Source organism: Musca domestica, unplaced genomic scaffold (genome assembly GCF_030504385.1).
Source record: "Musca domestica strain aabys unplaced genomic scaffold, Musca_domestica.polishedcontigs.V.1.1 2, whole genome shotgun sequence".
Taxonomy (NCBI): Eukaryota; Metazoa; Arthropoda; class Insecta; order Diptera; family Muscidae; genus Musca; species Musca domestica.
Window position 1 is genome coordinate 15,477,670 of NW_026712249.1, and position 18,679 is coordinate 15,496,348.

Consider the following 18,679-nt stretch of genomic DNA (forward strand, 5'->3'; position numbering starts at 1 on the left):
CATCCACATTTAATCAGAACATATTATTAAGGAATTCCCATTTGCTCACACAGCGACAAATTCCCATTTTTTTTCAATAATTACGGCGGAAATTCAGCAGATTTTGAAAGTAGGGCTCAAAGTTTACATCCCAAAGCAACCTAAAAAGAGTGCCAAGTTTCCCCCTCTTCCACACTTTTGGAAACTTTCGGATTAAGATTCCTCTGAATTCATAATTCATTCAGGTATATAGTTTCTTCGGCAATATTGCGGATAAAAATACGAGGAATATTTTGACCCTTACGCGAGTCAACAAATTCGACTTTTTGGACCTTTTTTATATAACCTCGACCATATGGCTAGAGAGGGTATATATCTTTTGATACGGCCTAAACGACCCTCATCGAAATAATAGTTTAAGACCCTAGGTCTGTTTGGGCCAAATCCGTTTCAAGATATTTGGAGTCGATCTAACGATGTCCGTCCGTCCGTCTGTCTGCCTGCTGGGCACGATAACTTTCGAAGGGAGTATCCGATTTGATTCAAACTTGGTACATCGTAATATTATTGTCAAACTTAGATCGAGTTCGGATATGGGCAATATCGGTCCACTCCTTCTGGTACCTCCCACACAAAATGTCAAAATTTTCAAAGAAAATCATTTACTGCACGGAAAGAGAAAGGATAATCCGATTTTGTTTCAACTTTGCGAGTCCTAATATTTGAATCAGTACTAAGTCAGGTGCGAAAATGGACAATATCGGTCCAATCCATCCAGTACCTTACTCACAAAGGGTCAAAAATTTGAATAATTATAACTCTTATAAAATGTGATGTAAGGGTCCGATTGTCTTCAAATTACAACCATCACAAAATTTGTATTAACCCAAGGTCTAGTGTGAAGGTGAAATATATCCGTCCACTCCTTCTGGTACCTCCCACGCCAAGGGTCAACGTTTTGAATATTCATGAAGCTCATAAAACACGAAATTAGCACCCGATTTCTTTCAGATTTGATACATCTCGATATTTCCATCAGCACAGGATCTGGAATAAAGATAGTAGAGCTCGGACTATTCCTTCTGGTACCCCCCCACAAAGGTCCGAAGTTTTTTTTTATAACCAAAAGGACCATAAAATCCGAAATAAGCATCTGGTTCTCTCCAAATTATACACATCACAATATTTTTATTAACCTAATGTCTGGTGTGAAAATTGGATATATCGATCCACTCCTTCTGGATCGATTGACCCACAAAGGGTCAAAAGTTTGAATAATTATAATTCTTATAAAACGTGATGTTAGTGTCCGATTGTCTTCAAATTACACACATCAGAATATTTTTGTTAATTCATGGTCTGGTGTTAAGATGGAATATATCGGACCATTCCTTATGGTACCTCCCCCACAAAAGGTCAAAATTTTGAGTGTCCATGAAGCTTATAAAACAAGAAATTAACATTCGATACCATTCACACTTGGCACATCTTAATATTTCAATCAACACAAGATCTGCTATAAAGATGATAGAGCTCGGACTATTCCTTCCCGTACCTCCCACACAAAGGGTCAAAGTTTCGAATAACAAAAACAGTGATAAAATCCGAAATAAACATCCGGTTCTCTTCAAATTACACACAACACAATATTTTTATTAACCCAAGGTCTAATGCGAAGATGGAATATATCTGTACACTCCTTCTGGTACCTCCCCCACAAAGGGTAAAAGTTTTGAATAACCAAAACGTTTATATAATTCGAAATAAGCACCTGGTTCTCTTTAAATTACACACATCACAATATTTTTATTAACACAAGATCTGTTAAAAAGACCTTACCCACAAGGGTCAACATTTTGAATAATTTTAACTCTTATAAAATGTGATGTAAGTGTCCTATTGTCTTCAAATTACAACCATCACAAAATTTTTATTAACCCAAGGTCTGGTGTGAAGGTGAAATATATCCGTTTACTCCTTCTGGTACCTCCCCCACAAAGGGTCAAAATTTTGAATATCCATGATGCTCATAAAACACGAAATTAACATCCGATTGCTTTCAGACTTGGCTTATCTCAATATTTCCATAATTATAAAGGTGGTAAAGAGATCGGAGCATTTCTTCTGGTACCTCAACCACATAGGGTCCAAGATTTTGAAAAACCAAACGCTCAACGAAACCGAAATAAGTATCCAACTCTCTTCAAATTTCACACATCCAACGCGATCTGTTATGAACATGATTTATATCTGCGAACCCCTGGATGTACCTCACCTTCAAAGAGTCACAATTTCCAATACTTTTATTTGTCATATCTATACCTACATTTTCACTTAACCAGAAATCCGATATGAATGTGTAATTTATTGAAATTTATGATTTCGCATAAAATTGGATATAAAATTTCGAATTCCTTCAAATTTTGCTCGTACCAATATTTTTATTTGTATTAGATGAAGTATAAAAATGGAATGCTTCACGCATATTTCCACATTTTCCAGAAAATTGTACATATCTCATATAAAGTATAGTAAGTAGTCGATATAGTCCAAATCAGATCAGATCAGATCAGTCAGATACGAATTGATTAATATTGGCCAACTGCTTCGGAACCTCCCCCATAAAGGGTTAACAGTTTGAATTATCATAACTTAAGGCTGGGGGTATACATCTGTAGGAAAAACTGACTGATGTTTGTTTGTTTCTTCAACGTTTAACGTTTGGCTTAAACAAAGTTCAGTCCTTTGAAAAAAAAAAATTTCAAAAAAAAAAAAACCATTTGTAGTTCTTTTCAAAATATTCTTAAAAAACCCACTTTTGAAGCTGAAAAAAATATTTTTAAAAAATCCACCGTTTCGTTCATCCGTTTTCACAAAAAATTGACGTTTGGTCCTTTGAAAAAATATAGATCAAAAATCAAAGTTAAACTCGACTTTTCGTCCTTTGAAATAAATGAAAAAAAGTACTTTGGTACCTTTCGTCCTTTTAAAATTATTTTAAAAAACATTCTATTTAAAATAAAATCCACATTCGGCCCTTGAAAAATGTTATTATCATTTCCAGGCTTGGTTCCTAAAAACATGTTCTTAAAAATCCCTTCTGAAAAATATTCCCAAAACTTTTCGCTTGCTCCTGGAAATTCAAAGAAATTCTTGAAAATTCAAATGCTTGTTTTATTTATTCAACTTTGCTTAAATATAACCTTAAAACTATACTTATTTAAAGTACAAAGGATAACAAAAATAAAAAAGAAAAACAATTCACTTTTAGAAAATTTGTTTAACACTTTTTCTTCAACGTTCAACGTTTCGGCTTAACCAAAGTTGGCAATGAAAATTCTTTTGGAGAACATTCTATTAAGAGCGATTAAATTACCGGATCCAGATTTTTGCTTTAATTTCGATGAGTTCGCATGTGCAATATCAGACCACGATTGCGATTAAAACAACGCCCACACTGGGTGCATTTAAATGCATTTGGATCTCTGTGATATTTGATGTGTTCGACAATATCATAACGGCCAGCAAATTTACAGCCACAACAGGAGATATAACATTGTTCTGCGGGATGTGTGTCACGATAGTGCCTACTGAGTAATGTAAAAGTTGTATAGGTTTTATGACACACCCGGCACTCTAGTTTAGGTTTCCATTGGGCTATGGTACGATCAAGATCTTTAAGGGATTTTCTTTTCGTTAAGATCTTTTGAGTTTCTGTCCCAGGGCTGGGCTGATCTTCACAATAACTGGTCACAGATGAAATTGTGCCATAATGTTGCTTGGCCATATGGAATTCTAAGCGTTCATTTCTGGTATAACGTTTGCCACACAACTGACACTTAAATGCTTTGCTGTTTATATGGCCGTCAATGTGCCTTTGCAGTTTGGAGCGAGTAAAAAATCGATGATCGCAACATGTCACATAACTTTGTTGTTCAACGTGATGCATATCGAAATGTTCACTCAGCGAAGAATAGCTCTTGAATTCCTCCTTGCAAACATGACACTCCAAACTGGGTAACCATCGTGATATAAAATCATCACTTTCCTTTATGGTTAACACTTCCGCATGAGCATCCTCCACATTGTCCGCAGTGTTGTCATTTGAAGAGTCTTTGGAATTCTTTTTATGATCCACCCGCATGTGATATTCCATGACATGCTGCATCGTAAAACAGGCATTACAAAATTTACACTTATGTTTCCTTGGATGAGTGTGCCGATTTAAATGATCTACTAACAGGGATTGTGTTGTCAGCCTATAGCCACAACATAAAATGTGAAATTCCTCATCCTTATGCCGCTTCCGATAATGTCTTTCCAATTTGCTAAAAACGGGAAATATCTGCCTGCAACGAGGGCACTCCAAATTGGGTAGAAATTGTTCTATGAATCTATCGTTATTCCTAATTATTTGCGTGGATAATTTAATCTGTGATGATTCCGGATTTAGGCCTCTTTCCGGAACTATTTCCTTAGCACTAATATTGTGTATTTTTCTCATATGATAGACGAGATTACGTTTGCGATGACAACGTATCTTACAGTGGGCACACTTGAAGGCTTTCTTATCGGTGTGTATCCTTATGTGTTCGGCCAGATGTCCACGTTTTTTAATCTTCAGACCACAACATTGAACATAGAATTCATGTCTATGCTGATGGCGATCCTTGAAATGTTCATGCAGCAGGGTGTAGGTGGCAAATGGTTTTTCACATACCATACAATCCAGTTCGGGTTTCCATTGGGCTATAATGTTGTCCAGCTCCTCTTCGCGGGTACTTTTTATCGGCCGCATCAGGGCCGTAGAATTTAATGGATTAGAAGTGTTTATTTCCAATTCATGATTTTGTTTGCGATGACGTCCATTTGTTTTGCTTTTCATTTTTTTGAAATTTAACTTGGTTCGTTTTGGAGGGCTATCAATTTCAAAATCCAAATCATTTAAATCATCATCAGTTTCGAAGGGATCATTTTCTTCGCTGGGTTCTTTGGTTGTCCGCTCCTCATTGATTTGTTGTACCTTATTTTTTCTTCCAAAAGTCTGCTTCATGGAATTAATTTCCTTTAATTTCCAAGTTTCCGTTTTAATTCTGTGAGATTTTCTAATGGGGGAAATATCATTATCCTGCAAAAAAAGAAAGACATACATATTTTAATAAAAAATTAAAATATTATGGAGTTGTCCTTAAAAAAAATAAAAAAGAGAGTAGAGATGGGACAAAAACGGGTATGACATAGGATTATATTGAAGTAAAACGTATTGGAACTTTAAAGCGATTTAAATTTGAACCCATTTAAGTTTGAAATCTATGTTCAATAATTGGAAAATATTCTTTAAATATCCCCGCTTATCGATGGGTTTTTTTATGTTCCTAATAGATTTGAAACAAATTAATTAAATTTTATACCCTCACATCCGTTTCAGAACATTTGGAGTCGATCTATCTAGAGTCTGTGTGAAAATGGACAATAACGGTCCACTGCATCAAGTTCCTCCCCCACAAAGACCATCTGACCAATAAATGTAGAGTTCTTAAACGTTTTTTTAAGGTCATTATGGCCATTAAACCTGCATTTTTAAAGATTTTTCTCCAAAGACCGTCAGACCAATAAACGTGGATTTTTTAAAGAATTTTTTCCAAAGACCACCTGACCAATAAACGTGGATTTTTTAAGAATTTTTTCCAAAGACCATCTGACTTTATTGGTCAGAATTGGTCAGTGAATTTTTTAATAAATTTTTGTCGAAGACCATTTGACCAATAAACGTGGATTTTTTTAAGATTTTTTTCCAAAGATCATCTGACCAATAAACGTGGATTTTTTAAAGAATTTTTTCCAAAGACCACCTGACCAATAAACGTGGATTTTTTTTTAAGATTTTTTTCAAAGATCATCTGACCAATAAACTTGGATTTTTTAAGAATTGTTTCTAAAGACCAATAAACGTGGATTTTTTAAGAATTTTTTCCAAAGACCATCTGAGCAATAAACGTGGATTTTTTAAGAATTGTTTCTAAAGACCAATAAACGTGGATTTTTTAAGAATTTTTTCCAAAGACCATCTGAGCAATAAACGTGGATTTTTTTTTTAATTTTTCCAAAGAACATCTGACCAATAAACTTGGATTTTTTTAAGAATTTTTTCCAAAGACCATCTGACCAATAAACGTGGATTTTTTTAAGATTTTTTTCCAAAGACCATCTGACCAATAAACTTGGATTTTTTTAAGAATTTTTTCCAAAGACCATCTGACCAATAAACGTGGATTTTTTTAAGAATTTTTTCCAAAGACCATCTGACCAATAAACGTGGATTTTTTTAAGAATTTTTTCCAAAGACCATCTGACCAATAAACGTGGATTTTTTTAAGAATTTTTTCCAAAGACCATCTGACCAATAAACGTGGTTTTTTTTAAGAATTTTTTCCAAAGACCATCTGACCAATAAACGTGGATTTTTTTAAGAATTTTTTCCAAAGACCATCTGACCAATAAACGTGGATTTTTTTAAGAATTTTTTTCAAATACCATCTGAACACTAAACGTGGATTTTTTTAAGAATTTTTTTTCCAAATACCATCTGAACACTAAACGTGGATTTTTTTAAGAATTTTTTTTTCCAAAGACCATCTGACCAATAAACGTGGATTATTAAAAGAATTTGTTTGTTATGAATTTTAACTCTAAAATTTGTAAGAATATTCATGAAGCTTATGAAACAAGAAATTAACATCCGATCCCATTCCGACTTGGCACATCTCAATATTTCTATCAACACAAGATCTGTTATAAAATTGGTAGAGATCGGACCACTTCTTCTGCACCTCCCCCACAAAGGGTTAACATTTTTAATAACAAACGATCATAAAATCCAAAATAAGCACCCGGTTCTCTTCATATTTCACACATCACAATATTTTTATTAACCCAAGGAAAATGGGATATATAGTTCCACTTCTTCTAGTACTTCCCCAACAAGGGGGGCGCGAAATAAGCATCCATCTGTGTTCAAATGAAGTCGGCGATTCTTTACAACTTGTTATATCTAAGTATTTCCCTCAGACAGAAATCTGATATGAATATCTAATTAATCGGAATATATGATTTCGTAAACAATACATACCGGTATTTCGGTTTTTAGTTTCGGTATATTCTCCTTAATTCGGTTAGCAGATGTAGTTTCAATTTTGATTCTAGGAAAACTTCTTACGGCTACTTTAGATGTGCTCTCCATGTCTACGTTACTTCTGGCTGTATTTTTCTGGTTATGTTGCAACTCGCGTTTTGTTTCATCAATTTTTGGGTTCTTTAGATGATCTTTAGCAACCATTTTAAATTCAGTTAATACATTATTATCCCTTTGTTTAATACTTGTACCCACTATTTTGGGTAATCTCACAATGGGAATTTTTTTGTGGTGTGAGTGGTGATGAGTTTTGGAAAAGATTGGTTTACTTTCTATTCTTTTTGGTTTGACATCAATATCGAAATCCCGAATATGCATACTATTCATCCTTTCAGAATATTCTTTATTGTGATTGGAAATCGTAGAATGAAATAGCTCGGCTTTATTTGTGATTTGTGAAGAGGCAAGTTTTCTCTTTCGTTCTACGGTCGTAGAATACATTTCCTTTAATTTCCAACTTTCGAATTTAATTCTTTGTGATTTTCTAATGGAACCAATTTTATCTCCCTGAATACTTTGGATATGGAAAAGTTTATCATTTGCCTGCTTTGATTTGTTATTGATATCAAGTTCCACAATTTGTATATTATTTTGTATTGCATCCGAAGATACACTACAACCGATTTTATCTTCCTGAATACTTTGGGTAAGAATTAATTTATCATTCGTTTGCTTTGATTGGTTATTGATATCAAGATCAACAATTCGCACATCATTTTGTATTGTAGCCGGAGATGCATGTTTCTCATGTTGTCCGTTCGTTACAGTACGGACAAGCTTTGTCTTATTTCTTACATCAGCGGAGGAGTCGAGTTTTCTTTTATGACCTATCGTCATCGAGCGCATTTCCTTTATTTTCCAACTTTCAAATTTGATTCTATGGGATTTTCTTGTGGATGTATTTTCATCTTTCTGTAATAGAGAATATTTTGTATTAATATACTTTAAAGAAATACATTGGGAATGTTAAAAGACAAACATTTTAGTATCGAAAAACTATTTCTTAGCCGATTATAATTGTAATATGCACTTACAATTGACCTAAAAAATATATAATATATTTTCAGATACTAATCATCTTCATAACAGACTTTGCTTTTGCAAAAATACTTGGATATGTAAAATTTGAAGAGAGCTGGATGCTTATTTCGCTTTTTATGTTTCAAAATTTTGAACCCTTTATGGGGGAAGTACCAGAAGGAGAGCGCCGATATATCCCATTTTCACAGCAGATCTGCTGTTAGTAAAAATAATGGCATGTGTGAAATTTGATGAGAACCGGATGCTTATTTCGGATTTTATAATCGTTTTGATTATTCAAAATTGTCAACCTTTGTGGGGGAGGTACCAGAAGAAATGGTCCGATCTCTATCACCTTTATAACAGATCTTGGGTGTTAATTTCGCGTTTTAGGAGCTTCATGGATACTCAAAATGTTGACCCTTTGTGGGGGAGGTACCAGAAGGAGTGGACCGATATATTCCATCTTCACACCAGGCCTTGGGTTAATAAAATTATTGGGATGTGTGTACTTTGAAAATAATCGGACTCTTACTCACATGTTATAAGAGTTGAATTTATTTAAAATTTTTACCCTTTGTGGGGGAGGTACCAGAAGGAGTGAACGAATATTGTCCATCTTCGCACCTGATATAGCACTGATTTAAATATTAGGATTTGCAAAATTGGAGCAAAATCGGATTATCCTTTCTCTTTCTGTGCAGTAAAATATTTTCTTTGAAAATGTTGACCTTTGTGGGGTGGTACCAGAAGGCGTGGACTGATACATTCCATCTTCACACCAGACCTTGGCTTAATAAAAATATTGTGATGTGTGTAATTTGAAAATAATCGAACTCTTACATCACATTTTATAAGAGTTATAATTATTTAAAATTTTGACTGTTTGTGGGGGAGGCACATGATGGAGTGGACCGATATTGTCCATTTTCGTACTGATCTACCACTGATGCAAATATTAGGATTTGCAAAATTGGAGCAAAATATATTTTCTTTGAGAATTTCGACCTTTTGTGGGGAGGTACCAGAAGGAGTGGACCGATATTGCCTATCTCCAAACTCGATCTAATCTGATAATTATATTACGATGTACCAAGTTTGGATAAAATCGGATACTACCTTCGACAGTTATCGGGTGCAGAAGCCAGACGGACGGACATCGCTAGATCGACTCCAAATGTTCTGAAACGGATTTGGTTCAACGAGACTTAGGGTCTAATACCGTTATTTCGTTTTGGCCCCATCAAATTATAGCCATATGGGTATAAAAATGACGTTCTTCAGTTTTTCTCCATTCGAGTTACATTCTCTTTTGAAGTCATATTTACTTTTCATACATACCTGCAATGGATTTCTTGAGATATTTTTCTTTAGCTCCTCGTTAGCAGGCGTAATTTCTGTTTTCAGTTTAAGGATGTTTTCAACATTTTGTTTCTCGTCACATTTTTTACTTGCGGAGCCTGAGCGCAGTTTATTATGTATATTTTTGCTCTTCTTATCAGATTTTAAATTCTTAAATTTGTTACTAGTCGATTTAGTTACGGATATCGCTTCATTACTGTTTTGAAGAGGATGACCCATCATTGGATCGTTTTCAGTTTTTATTTTATCTATTTTAGTTAATCTCATTTGTGATTCTAATACCTCCAGTGATTTGCTACAAACCGGCAGATCTTCCCTATGGCTATTGGTTGGTAGTATAACTTCTTTCTCACTTTTAATTTTAGGACATTTTATTAATACTTGATCTGAAAGTTCCAGCGTTGGCTTTTCTTTACTTTGAATTGGCTTTGGGAAATTTTGTGCTTTTTGTTTAGTTCTCTTGAAGTTGTCATTATTGACATTGGAATCGTCCAATAAAGGTTTGGAGATATCACTTAAATCACCATTATTATTTGGAATAGGTTGGAAGACAAGTTGATTTTCCTCAGTGTAAACTCTGCGTTTCTTTCCTATACTTGGCATGACATTGATTTCAGTTTGCAAATTGGCAGATTTTATAGCATCTTTTGAAAAATCATAATTATCATTGAGGGTCTTTTGGTTTTTGTCCATTGTAAAATTATCACATGTTGTAGTCTTAAGTTCCTGACTAAGCAAATCGAACTGTGACTGGGATATATCCAAGGCTTCATCATTATTTGGAATATCCTGATTTAATTCTTCTTTTTTAATTTTTGGCAGTTTTGTGATGAAAGGTCTTGGTAGGACAGGGTCTTCACTGTCATGTGTGATTGGCGGCAAACCGTTGCTCTTACTCTGAAGATTTTTCAAATTCGATTCGGATATATCCATTTGATCATCCCCCGCCACCGTTTGATTGCTATCATTTGCATTACCTGAAATGAATGTCACATCTAAATAAATATCCACAATAACTATAGACAAATTATTACCATTAGAACTGTTCATGAGCGCGCCTTCATCCTCAGCTTTTATTAAGGTAATGAATGGCCGATGAACTGAAGGCCCGATATCATCTTTCGAGATCTTCAAATTAACTCTTGCGCTTGAAGACTTCGGCTTTTCCAAATCGGACTTATGGAGCATATGCTGGGATTTTGCATTTGTGGAGGTCATAGCTGTTTTATTTATCCATTTACATTGGAACTGATTTCGAAAGTGTATCCTCTGCCTCTGTTGTTGTTCCAAAAAACTTCACACATTGTTTTTGTTTACCAATGCGGTCAGAGTTGCCAACTGCTGTGAAATTACCAATCATATGTTGTTAGAAACAAGTGGGGTACACACTATCGATCATGATGGAAATATTTTGTAAAGCGATCAGTAGAATTGCGTGTATTTTCTGAAAAATTGCAATATCTTTTAAAAATAAAGAAGAAAAAACTTTTTATTATTTATTTTCTAAACCAGTAATATTCGTTAATATTTTTCTTAAGCTATAGGACCATATTGGATTTCTTTAATATCGGAAAAATATTCTTTAATAAATTCATGATTTTAAAAAACTATGCACTTGCACCCTTAGGCTTTTTGCTTTGAAAGTCCGTAAAGATGATGTTCAGATGATCCATAAATAGTTTTAAATACACATTTTTAAATACACTTCTCTAAATTAAGGATACACGATTGGGAACTCATGATTAGTAGTTTTACGTCAAACTGTGTTTACAAAGGAACAGCTGTTTTGTTTATTTAATTTATTTATTTTGCAAACACACACACACGCATTAAACAAATCAAAAGCGGGGAGATTACCGGTCAATAGTTCGTCGGTACGGACTGATTCTTCTTTGTTCGTAATTAACGATAAGGGGTTAATTGATTTTCATCGATTTTCGCAATGCTTTGGAAGGCAGTCATTTCCTCTTTGCTAATAATCCTTTTTTATGGTGCAACGCAAACCAATGGCGAAAAATATCCTGTAGTAATGTGGCATGGAATGGGTTAGTGAATTGATAATTTAATTGTTTAATAAATATTTGCATTAAATTAATTAATTTTGACGTTTCAGGAGACACCTGCTGTTTCCCATTTAGCCTGGGTTCCATTAAGAAGCTATTGGAGCAGGAACTAAATCAAACCTATGTCAAATCATTGCGTATCGGTAACAATATGATCATGGACTATGAAAGTGGTTTCTTTATTCACCCAAACAAGCAGATCGATTATGTCTGTCAAGAATTGGCCAAAGATGAAAAGTTGAAAGACGGCTATAATGCAATTGGCTTCAGCCAGGGCGGACAATTTTTGTAAGTAATAGTTGTTTGGAAATGGTGATGAACTATTTTGGGTAATCTTTTGTGTGAGGCTCATGTACAGAGACAATATGAATATTGGAAATCAAATACATATTAAATTGGCCAGTACCTCTATTAAGACAATGAAAAATGTAGGTTTATGTCAAAGCATTTTTTCGAAATTGTATTCTACCGTTCACAAATTTAAAATTCCAATTTCTTTTGGTAATCTGGGTTCTCAAACCTATAATAGCGGATTTTAATAAAAAAAAATATTTTTATGGCTTCTTTTGGGGAAATTTGTAAAGGAATATTTCTAATAAACAAACGTTGTTTTTATAAAAACATCAATAAAGGGATTAAGCCTGACCATTTTGCAACAACAAAATTTTCAATTAATACAGTAACCTAGCTCAAAGGACCATGGACGGTTTAATAATGTATATATTTTTAGAGCAGGGCTAGGCAGAGAGCCTCAAAATTTTTTTGTGATTGTATGTGTTTTGAAATATCAAAATATTGCAACTGTTTTTTGCCTCTCTTTACAGAGTGAGAAATAATTGGCGATCTTTCAATTTTCGATTAAAATTTTCGGTTTTCAAAACAATTCGTTTGTGAAAATTAATATGTTGATCAGACAATTCGGAGATATACTTGCACAGCTAAGTCGATTATGATTCGTTTTAAAATAAAAAAAAATATATAAGTTGACATTTTCAAAAATTTTATGTAATTTTGATGTTATTTGTGTTTAATTATTTCGGACATAACATGCTAACCATCTAAATTGACCCTTTAAAAATTAATACCGATTACCACAGGCTGACGTACGCAAATAGTCGTAGAATTTTATGCTTTTCAGAAACTCATATCCTATGTTGGGTCCTTAAATATTATATCTATGAATTACAAACAGAATGGCAAACATCACATCCTGTTATTTTTCCTAATATTGACCAAGAACGTACATATAATTTCAGAGAAATCATGAAAATGTCCACTAATTTGGAAGGACAATAAATTGGTCTAACAACATGAAATGAATTTATAGTCCTAACATATCAGTTCGTATGCAAATTTTGTCAAATAGAATTCAATCAAAAAAGATAAATCTTAAAAGTTGTAATTTTTACAATTTCCGAAATATTTGTTTCAAATATGTTGTAAGATATATTTATGTGATCCAATATTTCTTACGGTGTATTCATAAAAAAATCCGACAGCACCTTCCTCAACGACTGCTCGAACAAAACTAAATATTCTCCCAAAACAAATTTGACAGAAAATTCAAAACAATTAATTTTTTACAATTGTGTTGGTGAACACACAGATATCCCAAGGGATACTCTTTGCCTAGCCTTGTTTTAGAGCTATAATCATTCATTAAAACAAAAAACAAAAATATATATTTTCATGGACTAACCAAATTTTTGAAATAATATTTTTTTCAAATTGAAAAGTTTATTTTTTCATTACTGAAACAAAAATTGACTATTTTCAACACATTTTCACAGACGTGCATTGGCGCAACGTTGTCCTCTGCCACCCATGAAAGTCCTAATCTCAATGGGTGGTCAACATCAAGGCGTTTTTGGTTTACCCAAATGTCCTTCGCTTTCATCGAAAACCTGCGAATATATACGCCGTATATTGAACACTGCAGCCTATGAAGAATGGGCCCAAATGGATTTGGTACAGGCGACCTATTGGCATAATCCCCTCAAGGAACGAGACTATATAGCTCATAGTACTTTTTTGGCTGATATCAATAATGAGGTCTTCACCAATGGTTTATATGCCGAACACTTGAATCGTTTGGACAAGTATAGAAGTTTTTAATTTATTTTTTAATTATGATGAATTTGTTGTTGTCGTTTTTATTTAGGTTTGTTATGGTCAAATTCTTGAATGATACTATTGTCCAGCCCAAGGAATCTCAGTGGTTTGAATTTTATAAACCAGGGCAGGATAAGGAAATTCTGCCCTTGAAAGAGAGTAAAGTTTATGAACAGGTTTGTGTTATATTTCAAAAATATCAAATATATATGGCAATATTTTCAGTATTTAGAGTATTTTAAAAAAAATAAAATTATAACATATTTTTTTAATCCTATAACATGGGATGTTAAAACCATGGTACAATAAAAAGGTAAGGTAGAGCTATCAGCTGATTACAATATTTTCAATCAGTGATTTGAAGAAACGTGCATTGCAGGGCGCGCATTAAAGATATTAACCAGTTCTGCCATGGAATTGAAAGATTGAAGAATTTGAATCATAATTTGAAACTATTTAACTCATTTTAAAAATAATTAAAGGTGTCAAATAAATGAAAACAAGTTGTTGCATAGCCTCAGGGCTGTATTTCTGTAGTTTTACGAAGCTGTTCTACCTCCTTATTGTACCATGTCTAAAACCTATTTTGTTCTTCACATAAATGCCCACAAACGTGGATTTTTAAGACCTATTTTTTCGTACACCGAAAGTCCGGAAAGTCTACCGAATTTTAAAATAAGTTAAAAGAAATATTTAATTTTTTATTTCATCATTTCAGCTCGGTCTTAAGCAAATGGATATAAACCAGAAACTGGTCTTCTTGGCCACCGAAGGCGATCATTTGCAGTTCGATAGAAAATGGTTTTTGGAGAATATAATACCATTGTTGAGTCAAGAGAGGAAATAGGGGTGGCAGTCTCTAAGAAGTGGAATAAGAAACTTCAAACCAAATAATATGTAAATATATAAGTTGTAATATTAAACAATAATAATTTTAATAAAAGTGGATTTTTAAAGATTTATTTCAAGGACCATCAGACCAATAAACTTGGATTTTTAAAGAATTTTTTCCAAAGACCATATGACCAATAGTTGGGGATTTTTTAAAGAATTTTTGTCGAAGAACATTTGACAAATAAACGTGGATTTTTAAAGAATTTTTGTCGAAGGCCATTTGGCCAATAAACGTCGATTTTTTAAAGAATTTTTGTCGAAGACCATTTGACCAATAATCGTAGATTTTTTAAAGAATTTTTTCCAAAGACCATCTGACCAATAATTGGGGATTTTTTAAAGAATTTTTTTCAAAGGCCGTCTGACCAATAAACGTGGATTTTTTTAAAGAATTTTTTCCAAAGACCATCTGACCAATAAAAGTGTATTTTTTAAAGAATTTTTTCCAAAGACCATATGACCAATAGTTGGGGATTTTTTAAAGAATTTTTGTCGAAGAACATTTGACCAATAAACGTGGATTTTTTAAAGAATATTTTCCAAAGACCATCTGATCAATAAACGTAAATTTTTTGAAGAATTTTTTCCAAAGCCCATCTGACCAATAAACGGGGGTTTTTTAAAGATTTTGTTTCAAGGACTATCTGACCAACAAACGTAGATTTTTTAAAGATTTTGTTTCAATGACCATCTGACCAATAAACGTGGATTTTTTAAAGAATTTTTTCCAAAGACCATCTGACCAATAAACGTGGATTTTTTAAAGAATTTTTTCCAAAGACCATCTGACCAACAAACGTGGATTTTTTAAAGAATTTTTCCCCATAGACCATCTGACCTATAAACGTTGATTTTTAAAGAATTTTTTCCAAAGACCTTCTGACCAATAAACGTCGATCTTTTAAATATTTTTTTTTCCAAAGACCATTTCACCATTAAACGTTGATTTTTTAAAGAATTTTTTTCCAAAGATCATCTGATCAATAAATGTGGATTTTTTAAAGAATTTTTTCCAAAGACCACCTGACCAATAAACGTGGATTTTTTGAAGAATTTTATCTATAGACAATCTGAACAATAAATGTGGATTTTTTAAGACTTTTTGTTTTGCTTTGAATTATTAATGATTTACCACTTTTTGTCCACGATTGGGAACCAATGGTTAAAAGTTTTACGTCAATCTGTGTTTACAAAGCAACAGCTGTTTTGTTTATTTAATTAATTAATTTTTTACACGTATCAAACAAAACAAAAGCGGGGAGATTACCGGTCAATAGTTCGTCGGTACGGACTGATTCTTCTTTGTTCGTAATTAACGATAAGGGGTTAATTGATTTTAAACGATTTTCGCAATGCTTTGGAAGGCTGTCATATCCTCTTTGCTAATAATCCTTTTTTATGGTGCAACGCAAACCAATGGCGAAAAATATCCTGTAGTAATGTGGCATGGAATGGGTTAGTGAATTGATAATTTAATTGTTTACTAAATATTTGCATTAAATTAATTAATTTTGACGTTTCAGGAGACACCTGCTGTTTCCCATTTAGCCTGGGTTCCATTAAGAAGCTATTGGAGCAGGAACTTAATCAAACCTATGTCAAATCATTGCGTATCGGTAGCAATTTGATCATGGACTATGAAAGTGGTTTCTTCATACACCCAAACAAGCAGGTCGATTATGTTTGTCAAGAATTGGCCAAAGATGAAAAGTTGAAAGATGGCTATAATGCGATTGGCTTTAGTCAGGGAGGACAATTTTTGTAAGTAATATTTTTTTTTTAGGAAACTATTTTGGGTAATCTTTTGTTTGAAATTCATGCACAGAGACAATATGAATATCGAAAATCAAATATATATAAAATTGGCCAGTACCTCTACTAAGACAATGAAAAACGTTGGTTTATGTCAAAGCATTTTTGTCGAAATTGTATTCTACCGTTCACAAATTTAAAATTCTAAATAGCACCCCTTTTCGTTTGGTAATCTGGGATTTCAAACCTATAATCGCGGATTATAATAAAAAAACATTATTTTTATGGCTTCTTTTGGTAAAATTTACAAAGGAATGTTTTTTTATTTATTTTCAATTAATACAGTAAACTTGCTCAAAGGACGGTTTCAAAAACTGCTATATTTCTTTATAATATATGATTATGCATTTTGAAAAAAAAAACAAAGATATAAAAAAATATATATTTTCATAGACTACCCCAATTTTTGAAATCATAATTTTTTCAAATGGAAAAGTTTTCATTATTGATACAAAAATTGACTATTTTCAAAACATTTCCTACTTTATTTTACACAGACGTGCCTTGGCGCAACGTTGTCCTTTGCCACCCATGAAAGTCCTAATCTCAATGGGTGGTCAACATCAAGGAGTTTTTGGTTTACCCAAATGTCCTTCGCTTTCATCGAAAACCTGCGAATATATACGCCGTATACTGAATACTGCAGCCTATGAAGAATGGGCCCAAATGGATTTGGTACAGGCGACCTATTGGCATAATCCCCTCAAGGAACGAGACTACATAGCTCATAGTACTTTCTTGGCTGATATCAATAATGTGGTCTTCACCAATGGTTTATATGCCGAACACTTGAATCGTTTGGACAAGTATAGAAATTTTTAATTTATTTTTTTAATTATTATTAATTTGTTGTTGTCGTTTTTATTTAGGTTTGTTATGGTCAAATTCTTGAATGATACTATTGTCCAGCCCAAGGAATCTCAGTGGTTTGAATTTTATAAACCAGGGCAGGATAAGGAAATTCTGCCCTTGAAAGAGAGTAAAGTTTATGAACAGGTTTGTGTTATATTTCAAAAATATCAAATATATATGGCAATATTTTCAGTATTCAGATTCATTTTTTTAAATGTTTATAACATATTTTTTATAGACGGAAATCCCTTTAACATAGAATGTTAAAACCATGGTACAATAAAAAGGTAAGGTAGAGCTACCAGCTGATTACAATATTTTCAATCAATGATTAGAAGAAACGTGCATTGCAGGGCGTGCATTAAAGATATTAATCAGTTCTGCCATGGAATTAAAAAATTGAAAAATTTGAATTATATTTTGAAACTGTTTAACTCATTTTAAAAATAAGGAAAGGTGTCAAATAAATGAAGACAAGTTGTTGCATAGCGTCAGGGCTGTATTTCCGTAGTTTTACGAAGCTGGTCTACCTCCTTATTGTACCATGTCTAAAACCTATTTTGTTCTTCACATAAATGCCCACAAACGTGGATTTTTAAGACCTATTTTTTCGTACACCGAAAGTCCGGAAAGTCTACCGAATTTTAAAATAAGTTAAAAGAAATATTTAATTTTTTATTTCATCATTTCAGCTCGGTCTTAACCAAATGGATATAAATCAGAAACTGGTCTTCTTGGCCACCGAAGGCGATCATTTGCAGTTCGATAGAAAATGGTTTTTGGAGAATATAATACCATTGTTGAGTCAAGAGAAGAAATAGAGGTGACAGTCTCCAATAAGTGGAACAAGAAACTTCAAACCAAATAATATGTAAATATATAAGTTGTAATATTAAACCATAATAATTTTCATTTTAATAAAAGTGGATTTTTAAAATATTTTGTTTCAAGGACTATCTGACCAATAAACGTGGATTTTTAAAGAATTTTTTCCAAAGACCATATGACCAATAGTTGGGGATTTCTTAAAGAATTTTTGTCGAAGAACATTTGACCAATAAACGTAGATTTTTTAAAGAATTTTTGTCGAAGACCATTTGACCAATAATCGTAGATTTTTTAAAGAATTTTTGTCGAATACAATTTGACCAATTAACGTGGACTTTTTAAAGATTTTTTTCCATAGACCATCTGACCAATAAGCGTGGATTTTTTTAAATAATTTTTTCCAAAGACCATCTGATCAATAGTTGGGATTTTTTAAAGAATTTTTGTCAAAGATCATTTGACCAATAAACGTGGATTTTTTTTAAAGAATTTTTTCCAAAGACTATCTGACCAATAATTGGGGATTTTTTAAAGTTTTTTTTTTTTTCAAAGACCATCTGACCAA

At 32.9% G+C, this 18,679-nt stretch overlaps 3 protein-coding genes across 4 annotated transcripts; 2 read left to right on the plus strand and 1 right to left on the minus strand.

Annotated features, from left to right (window-relative positions):
- Positions 1-3,139: 3,139 nt before the first annotated feature.
- LOC101899986 (zinc finger protein 808-like) lies at positions 3,140-10,603 on the minus strand. Its single transcript, XM_059121697.1, has 3 exons — positions 9,533-10,603; positions 7,109-8,083; positions 3,140-5,107 (listed from the first exon to the last, which is right to left on the minus strand). Exons 1-3 carry the CDS (start codon positions 10,601-10,603, stop codon positions 3,374-3,376), a joined length of 3,780 nt encoding a protein of 1,259 aa, XP_058977680.1. The 3' UTR covers positions 3,140-3,373.
- A 783-nt stretch (positions 10,604-11,386) lies between these two features.
- LOC101899138 (palmitoyl-protein thioesterase 1) lies at positions 11,387-15,723 on the plus strand. 2 transcript variants are annotated; one of them, XR_009342080.1, is made up of 6 exons: positions 11,387-11,598; positions 11,667-11,904; positions 13,407-13,715; positions 13,778-13,904; positions 14,447-14,625; positions 14,686-15,723. XR_009342080.1 is itself a non-coding variant. In XM_059121858.1 (5 exons), exons 1-5 carry the CDS (start codon positions 11,496-11,498, stop codon positions 14,573-14,575), a joined length of 906 nt encoding a protein of 301 aa, XP_058977841.1. In that variant the 5' UTR covers positions 11,387-11,495; the 3' UTR covers positions 14,576-14,676. The 2 variants fall into 2 exon arrangements, 1 of the variants encoding a protein (XP_058977841.1); XM_059121858.1 differs by lacking the exon at positions 14,686-15,723 and having other exon boundaries at positions 14,447-14,676.
- A 125-nt stretch (positions 15,724-15,848) lies between these two features.
- Positions 15,849-18,225, plus strand: LOC101900161 (palmitoyl-protein thioesterase 1-like). The gene is made up of 5 exons (XM_059121859.1): positions 15,849-16,077; positions 16,146-16,383; positions 16,932-17,240; positions 17,304-17,430; positions 17,979-18,225. Exons 1-5 carry the CDS (start codon positions 15,975-15,977, stop codon positions 18,105-18,107), a joined length of 906 nt encoding a protein of 301 aa, XP_058977842.1. The 5' UTR covers positions 15,849-15,974; the 3' UTR covers positions 18,108-18,225.
- The last annotated feature ends 454 nt before the right edge of the window (positions 18,226-18,679 follow it).

Coding starts and splice junctions, on each gene's coding strand:
- LOC101899986 (XM_059121697.1), bottom strand. CDS start 10,603: ATGAACAGTTCTAATGGTAATAATTTGTCTATAGTTATTGTGGATATT. Junction 8,084..9,532: donor TCTCAAGAAATCCATTGCAG/GTATGTATGAAA, acceptor TCTCTATTACAG/AAAGATGAAAATACATCCAC. Junction 5,108..7,108: donor AACTAAAAACCGAAATACCG/GTATGTATTGTT, acceptor CTTTTTTTGCAG/GATAATGATATTTCCCCCAT.
- LOC101900161 (XM_059121859.1), top strand. CDS start 15,975: ATGCTTTGGAAGGCTGTCATATCCTCTTTGCTAATAATCCTTTTTTAT. Junction 16,078..16,145: donor AGTAATGTGGCATGGAATGG/GTTAGTGAATTG, acceptor TTGACGTTTCAG/GAGACACCTGCTGTTTCCCA. Junction 17,241..17,303: donor CACTTGAATCGTTTGGACAA/GTATAGAAATTT, acceptor GTTTTTATTTAG/GTTTGTTATGGTCAAATTCT.
- LOC101899138 (XM_059121858.1), top strand. CDS start 11,496: ATGCTTTGGAAGGCAGTCATTTCCTCTTTGCTAATAATCCTTTTTTAT. Junction 11,905..13,406: donor AGCCAGGGCGGACAATTTTT/GTAAGTAATAGT, acceptor ACATTTTCACAG/ACGTGCATTGGCGCAACGTT. Junction 13,905..14,446: donor AGAGTAAAGTTTATGAACAG/GTTTGTGTTATA, acceptor TCATCATTTCAG/CTCGGTCTTAAGCAAATGGA.